At 46.2% G+C, this 17,739-nt stretch overlaps 1 protein-coding gene across 1 annotated transcript; it reads right to left on the bottom strand.

Moving 5' to 3' along the window:
- Positions 1-8,176: 8,176 nt before the first annotated feature.
- Positions 8,177-10,673, bottom strand: ZNF770 (zinc finger protein 770). Its single transcript, XM_040332246.1, has one exon. The coding sequence runs from the start codon at positions 10,276-10,278 to the stop codon at positions 8,326-8,328; it is 1,953 nt and encodes a 650-aa protein (XP_040188180.1). The 5' UTR covers positions 10,279-10,673; the 3' UTR covers positions 8,177-8,325.
- Positions 10,674-17,739: the final 7,066 nt, after the last annotated feature.

The following is a 17,739-nucleotide window of genomic DNA, read 5'->3' as shown; positions in this document are numbered from 1 at the left end:
CATTTTGAACATAGTGTGGAAAATGCTCACTGCTGTGAATGGGTCCAAGGTTACCGATATTTATTTTTTACCAGGTCACTCTGGCAAGCTCCTCCCAGGATTGGCATCCCTGCCATTCTGTCTTCATAGTTGTCAGGTGATCCATATTTTGCAAAATGGTCCTGATACTATATGTTTATACTGTATGTGTAACATGTAGGAAATGCATATTTTCCCAAAATAAAGACATTTACACAGGGACAATGCAGAGTACTTTTGTTATATAATTGTTTTTGTTCTTTGTATGTAAACATAACAGTAACCACTTACCACCAGCCATACACATATATGGCAACACCGTGGTGGGTTTTACTGCCAGGCTGCCACGTATGTGTACAGCCGTTGTGCCAAACATCAGCTCCAATATACTCTTTTGAATTATTATATTTTCCCATGCCAATGGTTTTTACCAGTATGAAAGCAGCCTGTATGAAGAACGCATTTAGTGGGTAGTGGTGAATGCATCTTTACATTTAACGAACCCTGAGTATTTAGATAATCGCTAATCAACAAAAACTTCAACAAAATTCACTAATCAACAAAAACGTTGCTGGAGTGTAGATATTTAAATGGACAACAGATTCCCCTTTGCTAGTGTAAGGTCGGTGGCTATCCTAGCCATATACTGTAGGAATCTGTCCTGGTCAAAAATTGGTAAAGGGTACTCCAACCTGGAGTCTGGCCATAAAAGGACTTGTCAAGAAGTGTGATAAAGCAGCGGCCCCCAACCTTTTTGGCACCAGTGAATGGTATCATGGCATCCAATTTTCTCAGGGGGGTAATGGTAGAGGGGCACTGTAATGATTACAGTGCCCATTTACACTGCAGTCCCTTTTAAATTACAGTGCCCCTGGCAATCACAACCTCTTCCATCACAGTGTTCCCGCAGTCCCCCCCCCCCCTTTCCTTTCTCCCCATTATAATCTCTGCCTTCCCTGCTTAGAAATCCTACCTTTGGCAGGGCAGAGGCTGTGCTCAGTCCACGTGTCGCCCCCTGGCCACCCAACAATGTCATCCTATCAGCTGGGCTGGAAGGCCAGGAGGAGCTCTCCATTCTGATCTGCAGCTCTACCTGCCCCCTGCCCTGATGATAGGATGACATAGTCAGCCAGGTGGGTAAAGGAGCCATGAGAGGACACATGGACATGGTAGCACAGCAGGTGGTGAGCGGTGACCATGGGCGGCTATAGCCCCATGCAAACCACGGTCGCCACGCACCTCACGCAAGACTCCATCAGGCAGAGTCATGATGGGACTTGAAGTTTTGCAACAGCTGGAAGGCCACTAGTTTGAGACCCCTGCTTTACAGCCAAGAAAGCTGCTTCTGTTTGATCTGCAACTGCCTTGGTGCTGCACATGTGATCACTTATGACTCCAGACAGTTTGACAGTTTGGTTGAGGAAACAAGCAAATGTTAGGCTTCATTTCCATGGACGTTTTTACAGCCACTTTCTTTATCCTTTTTTACAGCATAAAAACGCCTGTACGTTTTTTTTTTTTTTTGTTTTTTTGAGCTGGAGCTCAAAAACGCCGCGGTAGCGTTTTTGAGCGTCTGGCGTTTTTACAGCTCTACTCTGGAGCTTCAGAACGCACTGGTCCTGGTTTTTTTTTTTGCAGCTTAAAAACGGCTCAGCCATCTACAGCTCAAAAACGTCATGGTGGGCATGAGGCCATAGACTAACATGGAGAGCCGTTTTTAAGCTGCAAAAAACGCTCAGAAAAGTGGCTGTAAAAACGTCCATAGCCATGACTAAGCACTAATTGGAGTGTGAAATGCGTAGGCTGTTTTCCCTGTGTTCTGCTTGGTTTGTAGTGCATTTTTTATCAATTTTTTACAATAAAGACAACCTTATGGTTTTTCTTGGAGTGCGGCTTACCATCCCGTCTTTCCTCATATCAATTGCTTCGTGCATTGCCAGCACCCTTGATTTCCTGAACTGCTGCTGAATTTCAAACCATGTGTGGGCAGGCTGGTTATATAGAAGTTGATCTACTGAACGACTTCTGTACAACCAGTCTGTCAGATTTTCCCCGCTCGATCAGCACCCCTGGCTAAAGCCGGCAGAGCAATCAGTTTATTGTGACAACAGGGAAGTCTCTCTGCTGTCAGAATACAATAGCTCAACAGGGAGGATTCCCCCATCCACATGGAATGTGTGGATGGGGCAACAGGTCATTTTTCTCATTAAACTAGCTGCTTTAGACTCGGTGCCTTCACACTTGGTGTTTTGTATTACGGCTCCCCTGTTTAATCACCAAATTTCAGTTGTCAATTATATGAACCTTTAAATATAGCCAGTATGTAAAATGAAATGGCCATCTTAAAGGGAACCTGTAAAGAATGACATGATGTGGAAACGTGTAGAATATTACAAAGTAGGACACAGAGATGAATGACTTTAAGGCCCCTTTCACATGTGCGGATCCGTTTTTTGTCATTCGCTTGCTCAGCGGGGATCGTCGCTGAGCCGGCGGATGACTTGTCACACTGTGCAGAGACGGACCAGTCAGATCTCCGCTCTCCTCTATGGGGGAGATCGGGTGAAAACGAACCATCTGTCTGTTTTCATCCGATCAGCCAGACGAATGCAAAACAGGGTTTCCATCCGTCACACTTTAGCGGAGAGGATCGGATCAGAGCTGATCGGGTGTCAGCGGAAATGTCACCGCTGGCATCAGACGCTCAATAGAGGTACATGGAGCGCCCGTTCAGATCCACCTGATAAAACCGACAGCCAGATCTGAACGGTCCGCAAGTGTGAAAGGGGCCTTACAGATCTGTCCCGTCTCTCTAGTCAGTCAAAAAAAAAATCTAATCTAAGACACCACGAGGAGGATAAGCACCAAAAGTGGCAAAACGGTGACAGTGGCAAAACTTTATAGTCAATATAAGTACCCTAATAGCAAAGTGCATTACTAATAGAAATAGTAGACAGGCCCCATATCTCCATCCCATAATGTGGAGATCAGTGCCTGAGTAGACCATCACCAGGGCTATGTATGTTGAAACAATCAGCTTGCTGTAATCCCCCCCATTCCCGGCAATATTAAGGGCCAGTATCGACAGGCTAGTGTTTGCTTTTCTTCAATGGGTATACAAAAGCAGCTAAAGAAGGTCAACTGCACTTGCAATGAATTGTCAATGATCTCAAAATTGTCCTAAACTTAATTTTTAAAGCATCCTGCATTTGTCTACCAAAGTCTATTGACACAGACCCTATATGGGTTGTGTGGATAGGCTTGTGTCAATGGATATAGGTAAAGTACAGATTCACTTTAACCACTTAAGCCCCAGACCATTTTGCAGATAAAGGACCAGGCCCCTTTTTGCGATTCGGCACTGCGTCGCTTTAACTGACAATTGCGCGGTCGTGCAACATGGCTTCCAAACAAAATTGGTGTCCTATTTTTTTCCCCACAAATAGAGCTTTCTTTGGTGGTATTTGATCATCTCTGCGGTTTTTATTTTTTTACTAGTTATGGCGGTGATCAGCGATTTTTATCGTGACTGCGACATTATGGCGGACACATTGGACACTATTTTGGGACCATTGTCATTTTTACAGCGATCAGTGCTATAAAAATGCACTGTTACTGTGAAAATGACACTGGCAGTGAAGGGGTTAACCTCTAAGGGGCGCTGAAAGGGTTAAAGCGGAGCTCCACCCTAAAGTTGAACTCACGCTGATCGGAACACCCACCCCTCCCTCCGGTGTCACATTTGACACCTTTCAGGGGGAGGGGGGTGCAGATACCTGTCTAAAGACAGGTATTTGCACCCACTTCCGGCCACACAGTTTCGGATTTACTGCGGGCAGAACGTCACCTCACGTCCTCCCCCCGTTGTGCTCTGGGAACACTCGGCTCCCAGAGCACAGCGGGAGCCAATCAGCGGCGTAGCGCAACTCGCGCATGCACCGTAGGGAACCGGGTAGTGAAGCCGGAGCGCTTCACTTCTTGGTTCCCTCACTGAGAATGGCGGGGGGAGCAGCAGAGTGACGAGCGATCGCTCGTCCTCTGCTGCGGATGGCGCTGGACTCCAGGACAGATAAGTGTCCTAATATTAAAGGTCAGCAGCTGCAGTATTGGTAGCTGCTGGCTTTTAATATTTTTTTTCATGGCACATTCGCTTTAAGTGTGCCCTAGTGTGCGATTCTTACTGTAGGGGGCGTGGCTGGGCGTCTGACGTCACTGATCGTCGATTTCTATGACAGGGAAAAGACGATTAGTGACAGGCTCACTAAGAAGCGCTGTGACCTGATCACGGGACACCGGAGGCAATTGGGTCCGCGGACACGGTCACGGAGCTCAGGACCGAGTCGCGAGCACGACCCATAGCTGGGCAGTTAAAGGGCAACGTACCTGTACGTGATTGTGCCCAGCCGTGCCATTCTGCCAAAGTATATCGGCGTGAGGCGGTCCTTAAGAGTTTAAAGAGAAAATGTGAACCAACACCATACACCCCCCCATACCGGTCATCATGCTATACTTCTCTCCGGTGATCCTGAGTTGTCAGGGCTCCTGCAGCCAGTGCTGGGGTCTGGGAACTTGAAATCGCCGCTCTTTTCCTTACAGAGATTCCAGGAGAGACTAGATTGAGTCACTATGACATCGCTGACCAATCAAAATTGTTCTAGTTCATCCCAAAAGTGCTAATCAGGGAAGATGGGAAAAATTGGGGATTTTCAAATCCTTGGACTGCTAGACCAGCGACAGCTCAGAATTCCCAGAGGCAAGTACAGCGAAGACCTTGATGAGGGGTGGGGCTGGCAATGAGGGTGAGGGTGTAAGGTGTTAGTTCATTGTTACATTTTTTCTGTATAGTGAACTAAACCTTTAAAGGAGTTCTCTGACCTAAAACTTTTAACCCCCGCTGTGCCCGGGCTGTAAAACTATACAAAATAAACTGTCACTTACCTGCCTACGATCCCCCGTTGTTCCGATATCGCCGTCCCGTTCTCCGGTCCCGGTCTCTTCCGCTTCCTGTGTGTCGGTGACTCATAGTGCGCTCAGCCTATCAGCGGCCGCGACGGGACATTGCTGCGGCCGCTGATAGGCTGAGCGCACTATGAGTCACCGACACACAGGAAGCGGAAGGGGCCCGGGACCGGAGAACGGGACGGCGATATCGGAACAACGGGGGATCGTAGGCAGGTAAGTGACAGTTTATTTTGTATACTTTTACAGCCCGGGCACAGCGGGGGGTTAAAAGTTTTAGGTCAGAGAACTCCTTTAAGTGGAATTAACACCTTTCTCCACAAGTCAAATTTTGTTTTTTTAACCACTTGCCGACCGCGCACCGTCGTTATACGTCCACAAGGTGGCTCTGCTGGGCGAGAGCACGTAATATGACGTCCTCTCTCCCAGCCGCCACTAAGGGCTGGGAGAGGCGCCCCCCGCTCGCCCCCGACTCCCGTGCGTGTGCCCGGCGGGCGCGATCGCCGCCGGGCACACGCGATCGCTCGTTACAGAGCGGGGACCGGGAGCTGTGTGTGTAAACACACAGCTCCCGGTCCTGTCAGCAGGGGAAATGCTGATCTTCGGTTCATACAATGTATGAACCGAGGATCAGTGTTTCCCCTAGTGAGGCCACCCCCCCCCCCCCCCCCACAGTAAGAACACACCCAGGCATACTTAACCCCTTCCTCGGATATTGGGGGATATTTATTATAGCAAAATGTAAAAAATATTCATTTTTTTCAAAATTGGCTCTCTATTTTTGTTTATAGCGCAAAAACTAAAAACCGCAGAGGTGATCAAATACCACCAAAGTAAGCTCTATTTGTGGGAAAAAAAGGACGCCAATTTTGTTTGGGAGCCACGTCGCACGACCGCGCAATCGTCTGTTAAAGCGACGCAGTCCCGAATCGCAAAAAGTACTCTGGTCTTTGGGCAGCAATATGGTCTGGGGGGTAAGTGGTTAAAGCAAACCTGTCACCACCATGCAACGCCAGCGTCCAGAGCTAAGCAAAAAAGCAAACATTTACCTCGCCACCCACTGGGCAGGCAAGTATAATGGCTATTCTTCCATAAGGTGCTTTTACTTTCATATCATCCACACAGTGGCCGGGGTTCGTGAAACATTTATAAGTGGGTTACTGTGTGTTATTGCCCGAATCCCTGAATTCAGCATATATTTTTTGTGTAATCTATCACAAAACATCCAAGCCAGCATGTAATCAAGACAAGGCGGCCATCTCCTGTCTGATGCGGTTTGCGAGGTATCCTGCTTTTGCCTACAAAACATATCACCCTACAGTATGTAGATAGAGAAAAAATATTTAATATATTAAAGTTTTGCAGCACAATATTTCCCACACTTATTAACAGTTTACTGAAAAAATGTTATCTGAAAAGACGTACATCCACAGAATTATACAGAGATCGGTAAAACAATTAAACAGATGTGAGATAATCCATAGAGGGGGAAATAGAAGCTATTCCTGCTGTAACGTCTGTAAAGCAAATATTCTGGGTTTTTTTTGTAACTGTTAAAAAGTGAACTTCATTTCACAGATTATTTCTAAATAAACAAACAATGATAGAATCTGCAAACTTGGTAACTTTTGGGTTGATTTACTAAAACCAAAGAGTGCAAAATCTGGTGCAGCTCTGCACAGAAACCAATCAGCTTCCAGATTTTTTTTTTTTTTTGTCAAAGCTTAAAAGCGGTGGTTCACCCTAAAAAACAAGTTTCTACCATGAAATTCAGCATACTGGCGCGAGCTACAGTATGCCTTTTTTTTTTTGTTTTTGGGGCTGTACTCACAGTTTAATCCCGTAGTTAAGTTTCAGACTCCCCGCGGGGAATGGGCGTTCCTATGCAGAGGGAACATGATTGATGGCCGGCTATGGCGCGTCACGCTTCCCGAAAATAGCCGGAGTAGGACTCGGCTCTTCACGGCGCTATACAGCGCCTGCGCACAGACTAGGAGCTGACTGCGCAGGCGCCCTGAAGAGCCAAGTCCTATTTTGGCTATTTTCGGGAAGCGCGACGCGCCATAGCCGGCCGTCAATCATGTTCCCCTCTGCCTAGGAACTCTCTGAAACTTAACTAAGGGATTAAACTGTGAGTACGGCGCAAAAAAAAAAAAAAAAAAAGGCATACTGTAGCTCGCGCTAGTATGCTGGATGGCATGGGAAAAAAATAAAAACATTTTTTAGGGTGAACCCCTGCTTTAAAGGGGTTGTAAAGGTACAATTTTTTCCTAAATAGCTTCCTTTACCTTAGTGCAGTCCTCCTTCACTTACCTCATCCTTCCATTTTGCTTTTAAATGTCCTTATTTCTTCTGAGAAATCCTCACTTCCTGTTCTTCTGTCTGTAACTCCACACAGTAATGCAAGGCTTTCTCCCTGGTGTGGAGCGTCGTGCTCGCCACCCCCTCCATTGGACTACAGGAGAGTCAGGACGCTCACCAACACACAGATCCTTTATCTGCAATGTAGAGAGCGTCCTGACTCTCCTGTAGTCCAAGGGAGGGGGCGAGCACGACGCTCCACACCAGGGAGAAAGCCTTGCATTACTGTGTGGAGTTACAGACAGAAGAACAGGAAGTGAGGAATTCTCAGAAGAAATAAGGACATTTAAAGTGGAGGTTCCATCAAAAAAACTATTTTGCTTTAAACTGTAGCTTACACCTAAAAAAAGAAAAAAAAAAAGAAAATGTATTTTTTTACTCATCTGGAAATGCCTGTTGCTATGCGGTCCCACGAAATCTGCCTTTGGAATCACCTAGGATTCTGACATCCTCTCCCTCTAATGCTCCTGGGAAATGTGTGTCATCATTTCCCAGGATGCAGTGCGCTGTCCAATTATCACTCCCCATCCAAGACTTCCAGGAAGTAAGTGCTTGTAGGCTTCACAATGCCCACAAGCAAAATGACAACGGTGTAGATATAGTTTTATAAACTATATTTTTTTAATATCTATGCGGATCGGCAGCGGATTGTAAAATAGTAAGTGACCAGATTTATATTATAAAAACGCAGGATGAAAGGACATACATTTAAAAAATGCTAATTGTGGTTGGAATTCCGCTTTAAAAGCAAAATGGAAGGATGAGGTAAGTGAAGAAGGACTGCACTAAGGTAAAGGAAGCTATTTAGGAAAAATTGTACCTTTACACCCCCTTTAATTGAACAAGCTGCAGTTAGAAGTGGATTGGCTGCCTTGCCCAGCTGCACCAGATTTTGCCCCCTTTAGTTTTAGTAAATCAACCCCTTTGTGATGAGCGGGGAAAAATAACATTTACAGAAGCCCAGAACCTTTCCCCAGAGTCAACCACCTATGCCGTCATATTACCATGAGTAACCATGTGTCGTTTTAGGTGAGGATCCTGCCGAAAGGATTTGCCACACTCCTGGCACACATAGGGCCTTTGCCCGGAATGTGTAAGGTGGTGGCGCTCAAGTTTGGAAGGTGTATGAAAGTTCTTGGAGCACAGATTGCATCTGTACCTCTTCTGAACTGCTTGGGTCCTCAATTTTTGCAGCGCTCTTTCTTGGCTCGATTTGGCATTATGAACTCTTGGTAAAGTTATCCTTGCCCTCTTAGTAACCACTGGCTTTTTTAACACCTCGGGCAAATCAGCTGCTTCTATTTCTACTTTTATTTCAGGAACAAAAGCCATTACGCTAAAGTCTTGGCTGTCTTCTATGGGCCTACAAGAGTGCTGGTTGAACTGGTAACTTGGGTTTTCTTGCCACGGATCAAATGATAACGACTGATAATCACCCAAAGCAATTTGTGGCTTGTACAGGGGATCTCTCTCGGCGTGAGTCACCTGGTGTCGCTTTAGGTGGGCAGACTGACGGAAATTCCTTCCGCACTCGGCGCAGGTAAAGGGTTTTTGTCCAGTGTGGATGAGGTAGTGCCTACGCAGCTTTGACATGGAAGGGAAGGTTTTCTCACAGCGGTCACACCTCCTCACTTTGCGTCTTGTCAGTAAAAGATTTTGTGCCTGCTGCAGAAAATGGTGAAATGGGTCTCTTTCCTCGGCAGCGTGAAAAGTACTATGCAATGTTCCTGCATCTCTATTCACTATCATTCTATTGTTGTTTATATTAAAACGTGGGTTTCTAAAGTGCCTTCCAAGAAGCAGATGAGACTGCCCAAAGTGTTTTCTGGGGGGTTTGACCTTTTGTTGGGGACGCAGCTGCAATATATTTTTGGGGACAGCCAACTGCCGGTAGTCTAGTGCACTGAGGTCACCCAACTCGGTTCCCTCCAGATGTTCTGTTTTTAGTGCTCTCTCCGATGGTTCAGAATCAGTGGGAAAAATTGCCCCAGGAGGGTCCAAATAAATACTGCGTCTTTTCGGATTTTTTACAGGTATGCCATCACAACCAGTGACATGAGTGTTAATTCCGGCGCACATATGACCATCCAGGATCTCCTGACTATCAAAGCACTGGTCACACGTGGAACACTGGAAAGGAATAACGAAGACGGAGATGATTTCTTCAGGCTCCTCCTTTACTTGTAAAAGCTCCGTAGCAGAAATGCCCCCATTGATTTGAACAGAGGGCACGGCCACATGGCCGCTTTCATGCTTGAAAAGCTGTTCAGGTCTCTTGAACGATTTGAAACACTGACTGCATTGAAAGGGCCTCTCCTGAGTGTGGGTCAGCTCGTGGATTTTGAGGTGAGCCTTCTGCCTGAAGGCCTTCCCACAAAGAATACAAGCAAAGGGCCTCTGGCCTGTATGAATCATGAAGTGTCTGGCCAGCTTGGAGCGGGTAGGAAACACTTTATCACACAAGTCACATTGCTGACTTTCTGCTTTTCGGTTAGCGGTGCCATTCACAAAGTCGCACTGGTGGAGGAGTCTCTTCTCCTCACTTTCGAATGCCTTCTGGCACCCAAAACAATATGGCGGCAGAGCCAGACATCTCCTCTGATGGGTACTCGCAGGCTTTTTGGGCAACCTCGCTTTCAGCCGGGCGCCCTCAAGATGCAGTCGCTGGTGCTTGGAAAAAGTGTCTGCGTTTTTAAAGTGTCGGTGACAGATATTACACTGGAAGGGCTGAGCGTGGGTCGTCATGTGCCTCTCCAGGTGCACCATCTGGCGGAACGTCTTGCTGCAGTCTTGGCATTGGAAGGGCTTCTGGCCGGTGTGGGTCAGGTAATGCCTGGCCAGTTTAGAAGGGGTCTCAAACTGCTTGGGGCAAACATCACAGCTGTACGGCCGCCTCCTGGGGGCTTTCTTCACAGCCCTGCCCTCCAGAGATTTCAGCATGGTCCTTGTAGCAACCTGCGCTTCAGCTTCACATCATGACAACACACTCAGTGCAGGGGGATAGACTGGCTTGTCAATGGCTGAGCACAGCCAGCAGCAGCTCTACTGCTTTGTACACATCACTTCCAGGGCTGCCATGTACTGACCTATGCCACAAGGCTGCTGCTTTACGGCTATACCGCGCTGCTGGAAGCTCTCTACTGCCTGCCCACACACCATTCCAGCAATTCGTGTGTTCTGTGTGTGTCCTCTTAGGGCAAGGTGAGGACAGCATCCATAGTCTGCACCCGGAAATATTCTGCCTGTGCGAAAGAGTCAGAATGTCAGTCAGCTGACGACATCGAGAGGAGTCTGAAGCAGCGGCAGCCATCTTTGAATTTCCGCAAATGCCATCCGTAATCAGCGCCCCCTGCTGGAGAGCGGCCGCACGTGTTGTGTAGGAAGATTGGAAGCGCTGTGCTGTGTGATGTAGATCCGTGTCCTATCTCCCAGCGCGCGCCCTTATAGAGAATGTAAAGAGCACAGGTGGATCATGTCCCCACAGGGACAAAGCGTCATCGTCTGATTGCCACTGGATAGCTGTGTAGGCAAAAAATGCCATAAACTGGAATGGTTAGCTTGGTTTATGTAGATGACATGAGAGAGACATTGCTGGCTCTGACTGTAGTCATGGGAGGGCGCTATAGAGCTTAGTGTAGTTTCTAACCCCCCCCCCCCATCTGCCTGCTTAATAAAGATGATGGATCCATAGGATTTCAAACGACTGTCCCTGATATGGAACTAAGTCCCTCTGTCCCTCTTTACTCCTCATGTGTCCCTCATTTTGGTCTGATCAGTGGCGACCGGATTAGTCGGTCAGCGGCACGCCCCCACCCCCGCTCCCTGCTGTCAGACAGTCGGTCTCGGGTCACCCGCACTACCCATCCTCGGTCATCCAGCCCCGCACTTACCCCATTACTCCCCCTAGCCATCCAATCCGATCGCCTGTCCTTTCAGCCTTTCGGTGACGGGTCTCGGGACCCGCTTCCTGATTGGCTGGGAGGTAGATCGGTGTGACAATAGCGAATATTAATTCGCTATAGTAACACACCTGGATAGACTCAGTTCGCAGTGCTCTGCGCCCCGAGCCCACCCTATTTTAAAGCCTATTAGAGCCTCTGGCTCTAGTCACATGGTTAAAAAAAACAACAACACCCGCCCATTGGAATCTTTGCTTCTGGCGTCCTGCATGGGGGGCTGGACGCATGGATGGGGGGGGGGGCGGAGCCAGTGCTCCGTTAATGGACCCTGGGTCTGAGCTATATAGTTTTATATAAAATGCATTATTTTATCTTTAAAAAGGTGCTTCCCAGCGCTAAATCTTTCATCCAATTTGCTGCATTTGTACATTTCAAAAGCCAATATAAAGGAATATTAGTGGTAAAAAAGCGCGTGTGGACACATTCCGTGCTTTAAATGCTGGTTAAGTCTGGGAGTAAAGGAATAGGAATAAGTTGTCCTACTTACATTATTCCTCACTCTGGCAGTTCCCCTCCATCTATATGAAAGCATACCTCCCAACTGTCCCTGATTTTGAGGGACTGTCCCTGATTTGGAGCAATGTCCCTCTGTGCCTCTTTCCTCCTCATTTGTCCCTCATTTTGGTCTGATCAATATAGATGTATATAAAATGCACTTTTTATCTATCAAAAAGTGTTTTCCTGCACTAAACCTTTCATCTGATTTCTAAATGTCTGTATTTGTAATTTCCCAAAGCAACATAAAGGAATAGTAGCGATACAAAAAAGCACTTGTGTGTTTAACCAATCTTATTTTTTTGTACAATTCTCCTTTAAGGGGGTGTGGCAAGGGGGTGTGTCCTATGCCTGCATACTTTTGCTGATAGGTGTCCCTCATTCCCATCTCAGAAGGTTGGGAGGTATGTGAATGATCCTCCAGTGCCTATCCTCCAAGGGGCAGATCCACAAAGATCTGCCCCGGCGCATCGTATATGAGATACGCTACGCCGCTGTACCTTACCTGGCTTTATTTCAAATCCAGAAAGATTTTGCGTCGTAAGTTACGGCGGCGTAGTGTATCTCAAGCGGCGTAACGGCGCGGAATTCAAATCGGCGATTAGGGGGCGTGTTTCATTTAAATGAAGCGCGTCCCCGCGCCGAATGAACTGCGCATGCGCCGTCCCTAAATTTCCCGCCGTGCTTTGCGCTAAATGACGTCGCAAGGACGTAATTTTTTTTAACATAGACGTGAATTACGTCCATCCCGATTCACGGACGACTTGCGCAAAAAAAAAAATTCAAATTAAACGCGGGAACGACGGCCATACTTAACATGGCAAGTCTAACTATACGCAACGAAATACCAGCTTTAACTTTACGCCGGAAAAAGCCGACTAGAGACGACGTAAAGGAATGCGCTGGCCGCTCGTTCGTTCGTGGATCGTCGGAAATAGCTAATTTGCATACCCGACGCGGAAAACGATGTGAACGCCACCCAGCGGACGCCGAAGTATTGCATCTTAGATCCGAAGGCGTACAAAGACGTACACCTGTCGGATCTAACCCAGATGCCATCGTATCTTGTTTTGAGGATTTAAAACAACGATACGACGCAGGAAATTTGAAAGTACGCCGGCGTATCAGTAGATACGCCGGTGTACTCGCTCTGTGGATCTGCCCCCAAGTCTCTCCAGCCACAAGTTGCACTGACCGTGCAAAAGTCCGCCGTGAGTCTGCCGGAAAGAAAGAGAACAAGTTCTCTATCTAAGATCCGTCGGACTTCCGAGAAAAAAAGTCCAATGGAGGCTACACATGGCCAGACTTTCCGAGAAAAAAAGCCTGTCTGACTTTTTTTCTCGGAAAGTCCGGACGTGTGTACGAGGCATAAGACATCATCGATTACAGAGCAGGGCTATTGAGGATGACCCATCTATGATTAGGAGCTGCTAGATCTAGGTATGAGGTAAGTATTACACTTTCATCCTTTACCCCTTGGACGTAACAAGCATTTAGCCCTTAAAGGGGTTGTAAAGCTTCGTATTTTTTCACCTTAATGCATCCTATGCATTAAGGCATGGGTCTTCAAACTACGGCCCTCCATTTGTTCAGGAACTACAATTCCCATCATGCCTAGTCATGTCTGTGAATATCAGAGTTTTACAATGCCTCATGGGATGTGTAGTTCTACAACAGCTGGAGGGCCGTAGTTTGAGGTTCCCTGCATTAAGGCGAAAAAACACCTTGCACTCTCGAGCCCCCCAAACCCCCCGTTTTACTTACCTGAGCCACGAAACTCTGCTGGCGCAATCCCGCAATGCTTTCCCCAAGCTTGAGGCGTCTGTTCATTGGAGATTGATAGCAGCGCAGCCATTGGCTCCCGCTGCTGTCAATCAAATCAATGACAAAGGGGGGGGGGGCCGAGTGATACATGGGAGCGTGCCCGCAAGCTAACCCCTTTGGGAGAGAGATTCCCAGAACAGGGGTTATATAACAAAAAGAGAGTATCTTCCCCTGGGTGGGATTTTAAAGGTCAAACAAAGTATAAAGGTAAAAAACGATCTTTAATGGGAAATAAGTACAAAAACTGGCACTTAGTAGAAGCACACAGTACGCACCTAAGGTGCATATAAAAGCAACAGATGTACAAATACAAAAACAATAACACTAAAACAGTACATATGCCACAAACAATGGCAAATAGACAAAAAACACTCTCCTAGTGGATGATGTGTGTATGCCTGACGCGTTTCTGATTGTCAACCTTCATCAGGGGCCACGGAGGAAGAGTAGTGCAAATTGTAGTTCTGTTTACAATAAAAAGTGATAAAAGACACGTCATAAAAAACTGTACACAAAATCTGTGCATAAGGCTAAGACATGTTGAACTGATGTAAAATATGGTAGATGGATAGCATACCAAACCACGTAATAAACTGGATGTGGACCCCCTTTGTTTAGTATTAGAGTTGTGTGGGGATGGAGTAACGTCCGAGCGTCCCTCATAACCTAGTCATAAAACAAATAAGAATCATATAGTAGGGGTTAGCTCTTGCAGGGAGGAGCCGAGACAGCCGCCGAGGGACCCCAGAAGAAGAGGATTGGGGCCACTCTGTGCAAAATGAACTGCGCAGTGGAGGTAAGCATGACATGTTTGTTATTTTAAAAAATATAAAAATAAACTTTTACAACCAATTTAAAGCAGCATTTAACCCAAAACCGAAAATGTGATATATTGCAGCTTTCCAATCATTAAATATGGTGGCTTCATTCGTTTTTTGGGGCTTTTTCCACCCTGTTTTCATCTGGTGATCTTGCCAGTAACACACCTCCTCTATTAGAGTACCCCCACTCTGGAAGAGGGAGCACAGGGAGTACATTTGGACAGCAGCATTTTCAGTCTTCGGGAGGAGTGTTGTGTGTATTCTGATGGCAGGATGAGAAGTTCCTGTCCCATTCCTGAAACAAAATTCGAGTGATGCTCAGCCATTTACAGGAAGCTTTGTATTCCTTGAATGAATACAAAGCTTCCTCTGATTGGCTGAGCGGAAAGTTGGGAAGATTATGTCACAATCTTCAACTCAGTCACAGGAAGATTTATGTACATTCATAGAATACAAATCATTCTGTAAATGGCTGAGCAGCTCTCTGCCCAACTCGATTTAGTTCCAGGAGCGGGATGAGAAGTCCTGTTGTTGGAACACAGCTCTGTACAGTGGCGGCCCGTCCATAGAGGGCGCCCGGGCGCCGCCCCCCCTCCCCAGTCAGTAAAAAAAAAAAAAAAATTATTTAAACATGTCCCCTTAAGGAATATTTTTTCTCCAAAAAAGGTCCTTAGCTGCACTGTGTCCGAGCGCCGGGCACGGTGCAGTGGGGATAGCGCCACGTCTGTGCAATCACGGGATTGTGGCGTTCTCCATCGCGCCACTTGCTTCCGGCGCGATGGACTGTATTATTATTATGGCTGGGCGGGGACACACTTTCTGTGTGCACCCGCCCGTCTCTGTGCTGCTAGTCCCGACGTCACAAGAAGAACAGGAAGTGACGTCGGGACTCTCGAGCTCAGTGCGCCTGGTGGAACAGGTAAGCCATCCATGCAAAAAGGTTAAGAAATTCTGCTTTAAAAAAATCAAATAGTTTATGGACAGACAAGGTTGTCTACTGCCAGTCAGTACACAGTACTAGATTAAATCCCCCTAGCATTTCTATGTCTTAGTAGTGAACGTAGATAAGGCAAGCTATGGAATTGTCTGTACATAATTTATTTTACCTCTGAGCCGTCTCTCCAGTACAGTATCTCAAATGAAGTATTAGAAAGTTATAGGAAACACATATTTTCAAGTTTAAATATGATACCAAGGAGGTATTTTATTAGTCCACGCTGGGAGTAAAATAAATTGCAATATATCAACATTATATGCAGTTAAACTTTGGCAAATGTCTCTTTTCTCATGGTACCAGTAAAACTTGCTGTCCAACAACAAAGAAAGAAAAAATGTAATTCCTGCAATTATTTTCGTCATATTCGCTTGAATTGTTCTCCTTTGTTCTTCTGAGCACTTAAAAATAATGTATTACATCATGTATTATAGTAGGTTTTAGGGTTACATTTGATGGCATGGCACAGTGACTGCGTTTGATGGCATGGCACAGCGGCTGCGTTTGATGGCATGGCACAGTGGTGACAATTGATGGCACAGTGGCTGCGTTTGATGGCATGGCACAGCGACTGCGTTTGATGGCATGGCACAGTGGTGCGAATTGATGGCATAGTGACTGCATTTGATGGCATGGCACAGTGGTGATAATTGATGGCACAGTGGCTGCGTTTGATGGCATGGCACAGTGACTGCATTTGATGGCATGGCACAGTGGTGATAATTGATGGCACAGTGGCTGCGTTTGATGGCATGGCACAGTGGTGACAATTGATGGCACAGTGGCTGCGTTTGATGGCATGGGACAGCGGCTGCGTTTGATGGCATGGCACAGCGGCTGCGTTTGATGGCATGGCACAGTGACTGCGATTGATGGCATGGCACAGTGGTGCGAATTGATGGCATAGTGACCATTTGATGGCATGGCACAGTGGTGATAATTGATGGCACAGTGGCTGCGTTTGATGGCATGGCACAGTGACTGCGTTTGATGGCATGGCACAGTGGTGATAATTGATGGCACAGTGGCTGCGTTTGATGGCATGGCACAGTGGTGACAATTGATGCCACAGTGGCTGCATTTGATGGGCATAGTGAGGCTGCAATTTTTTTCTTTTTTATGTTTGCGCCCCCCCAGAAATTTTGAGCACCAGCCGCCACTGGCTCGGTATACTGGATGTAGCTGAGGCTGGATACAGTTCATACAGCACTGACGGCCACTGCTCTTTTTCAACCTCAAGACAAACAAAATGCTGTATATCCAACAACCAAATTTTTGTGAGTCACAATTTCTTGAAAATTTGTTCAATTAAATTTCTATGTGTAACTTTATGTACTGTATATAAAAGGAAATGTGTATACTTTTCGGTCACTAGAGGTCACCCACTAACCACATATGACTTGTAGGAGACCGTGGTATATCCACTATCTCAGCATCTTTTCCCTTATAGAGCCAGAACACAATTTTCATTTTGAAGTTATGTTGCTTTAGCACCACATAACATTTCCCTTTAGTAGTCTTTACTAATATATTATACCATTTTTTAGAGAGCGGGTAACTGCTACGGTAGCAGATTAAAATACATAACAATTTGAATGCCGGCGCTGACCTTTTGTCTTATCTGCGCATGTTTGGCCATGAGCCTGCATAATAAAAGCGGTCTTTTTTTCCTATTATATATATATACTTGCTAAGCTGTATAATTTTTTCCCCAGTACTTAATATTTCCCAAAGTGAACTGGTTTCTATTCCTCAAATATACTTGTACATATTTAATAATGTATACATTCCATTTAAGGAAAAACAAACCAGAAAAATATATCTAACCATCATTTTTGCCAATGGTGTTTTTACATAATTAAAGCAACCCCAAAATATTCCTCAAAGTCTACAAGAATTTAACTTATGTGTGATCTAAAAAAATATAAAAAAAAGAGTGGAATGGTAAAGCTGGGCTCCAGGAAATATATTTTTTTGTATACCTACATTGGTCAAGCTTGGTTTAACTACTTGTCTGCCTGGCCAATTACAATTTTTTTTGCGAACAATGGGCCAGATTCAGGTACATTTACGGCGGCGTAACGTATCGCATTTACGTTACACCGCCGCAAGTTTTATGGGCAAGTGCTTGATTCACAAAGCACTTGCCTGTAAAGTTGCGGCGGCGTAGCGTAAATCCCTCCGGCGCAAGCCCGCCTAATTCAAATGATCCGGGTAGGGGGCGTGGATCATTTAAATTAGGCGCGTTCCCGAGCGCATGCTCCGTTTTGAAATTTCCCGCCGTGCTTTGCACAAAATGACATCGCAC

This window comes from Rana temporaria, chromosome 13 (genome assembly GCF_905171775.1).
Source record: "Rana temporaria chromosome 13, aRanTem1.1, whole genome shotgun sequence".
Classification (NCBI taxonomy): Eukaryota; Metazoa; Chordata; class Amphibia; order Anura; family Ranidae; genus Rana; species Rana temporaria.
This window is presented reverse-complemented; position numbering and strand designations above follow the sequence as displayed.

Coding starts and splice junctions, on each gene's coding strand:
- ZNF770 (XM_040332246.1), bottom strand. CDS start 10,278: ATGCTGAAATCTCTGGAGGGCAGGGCTGTGAAGAAAGCCCCCAGGAGG.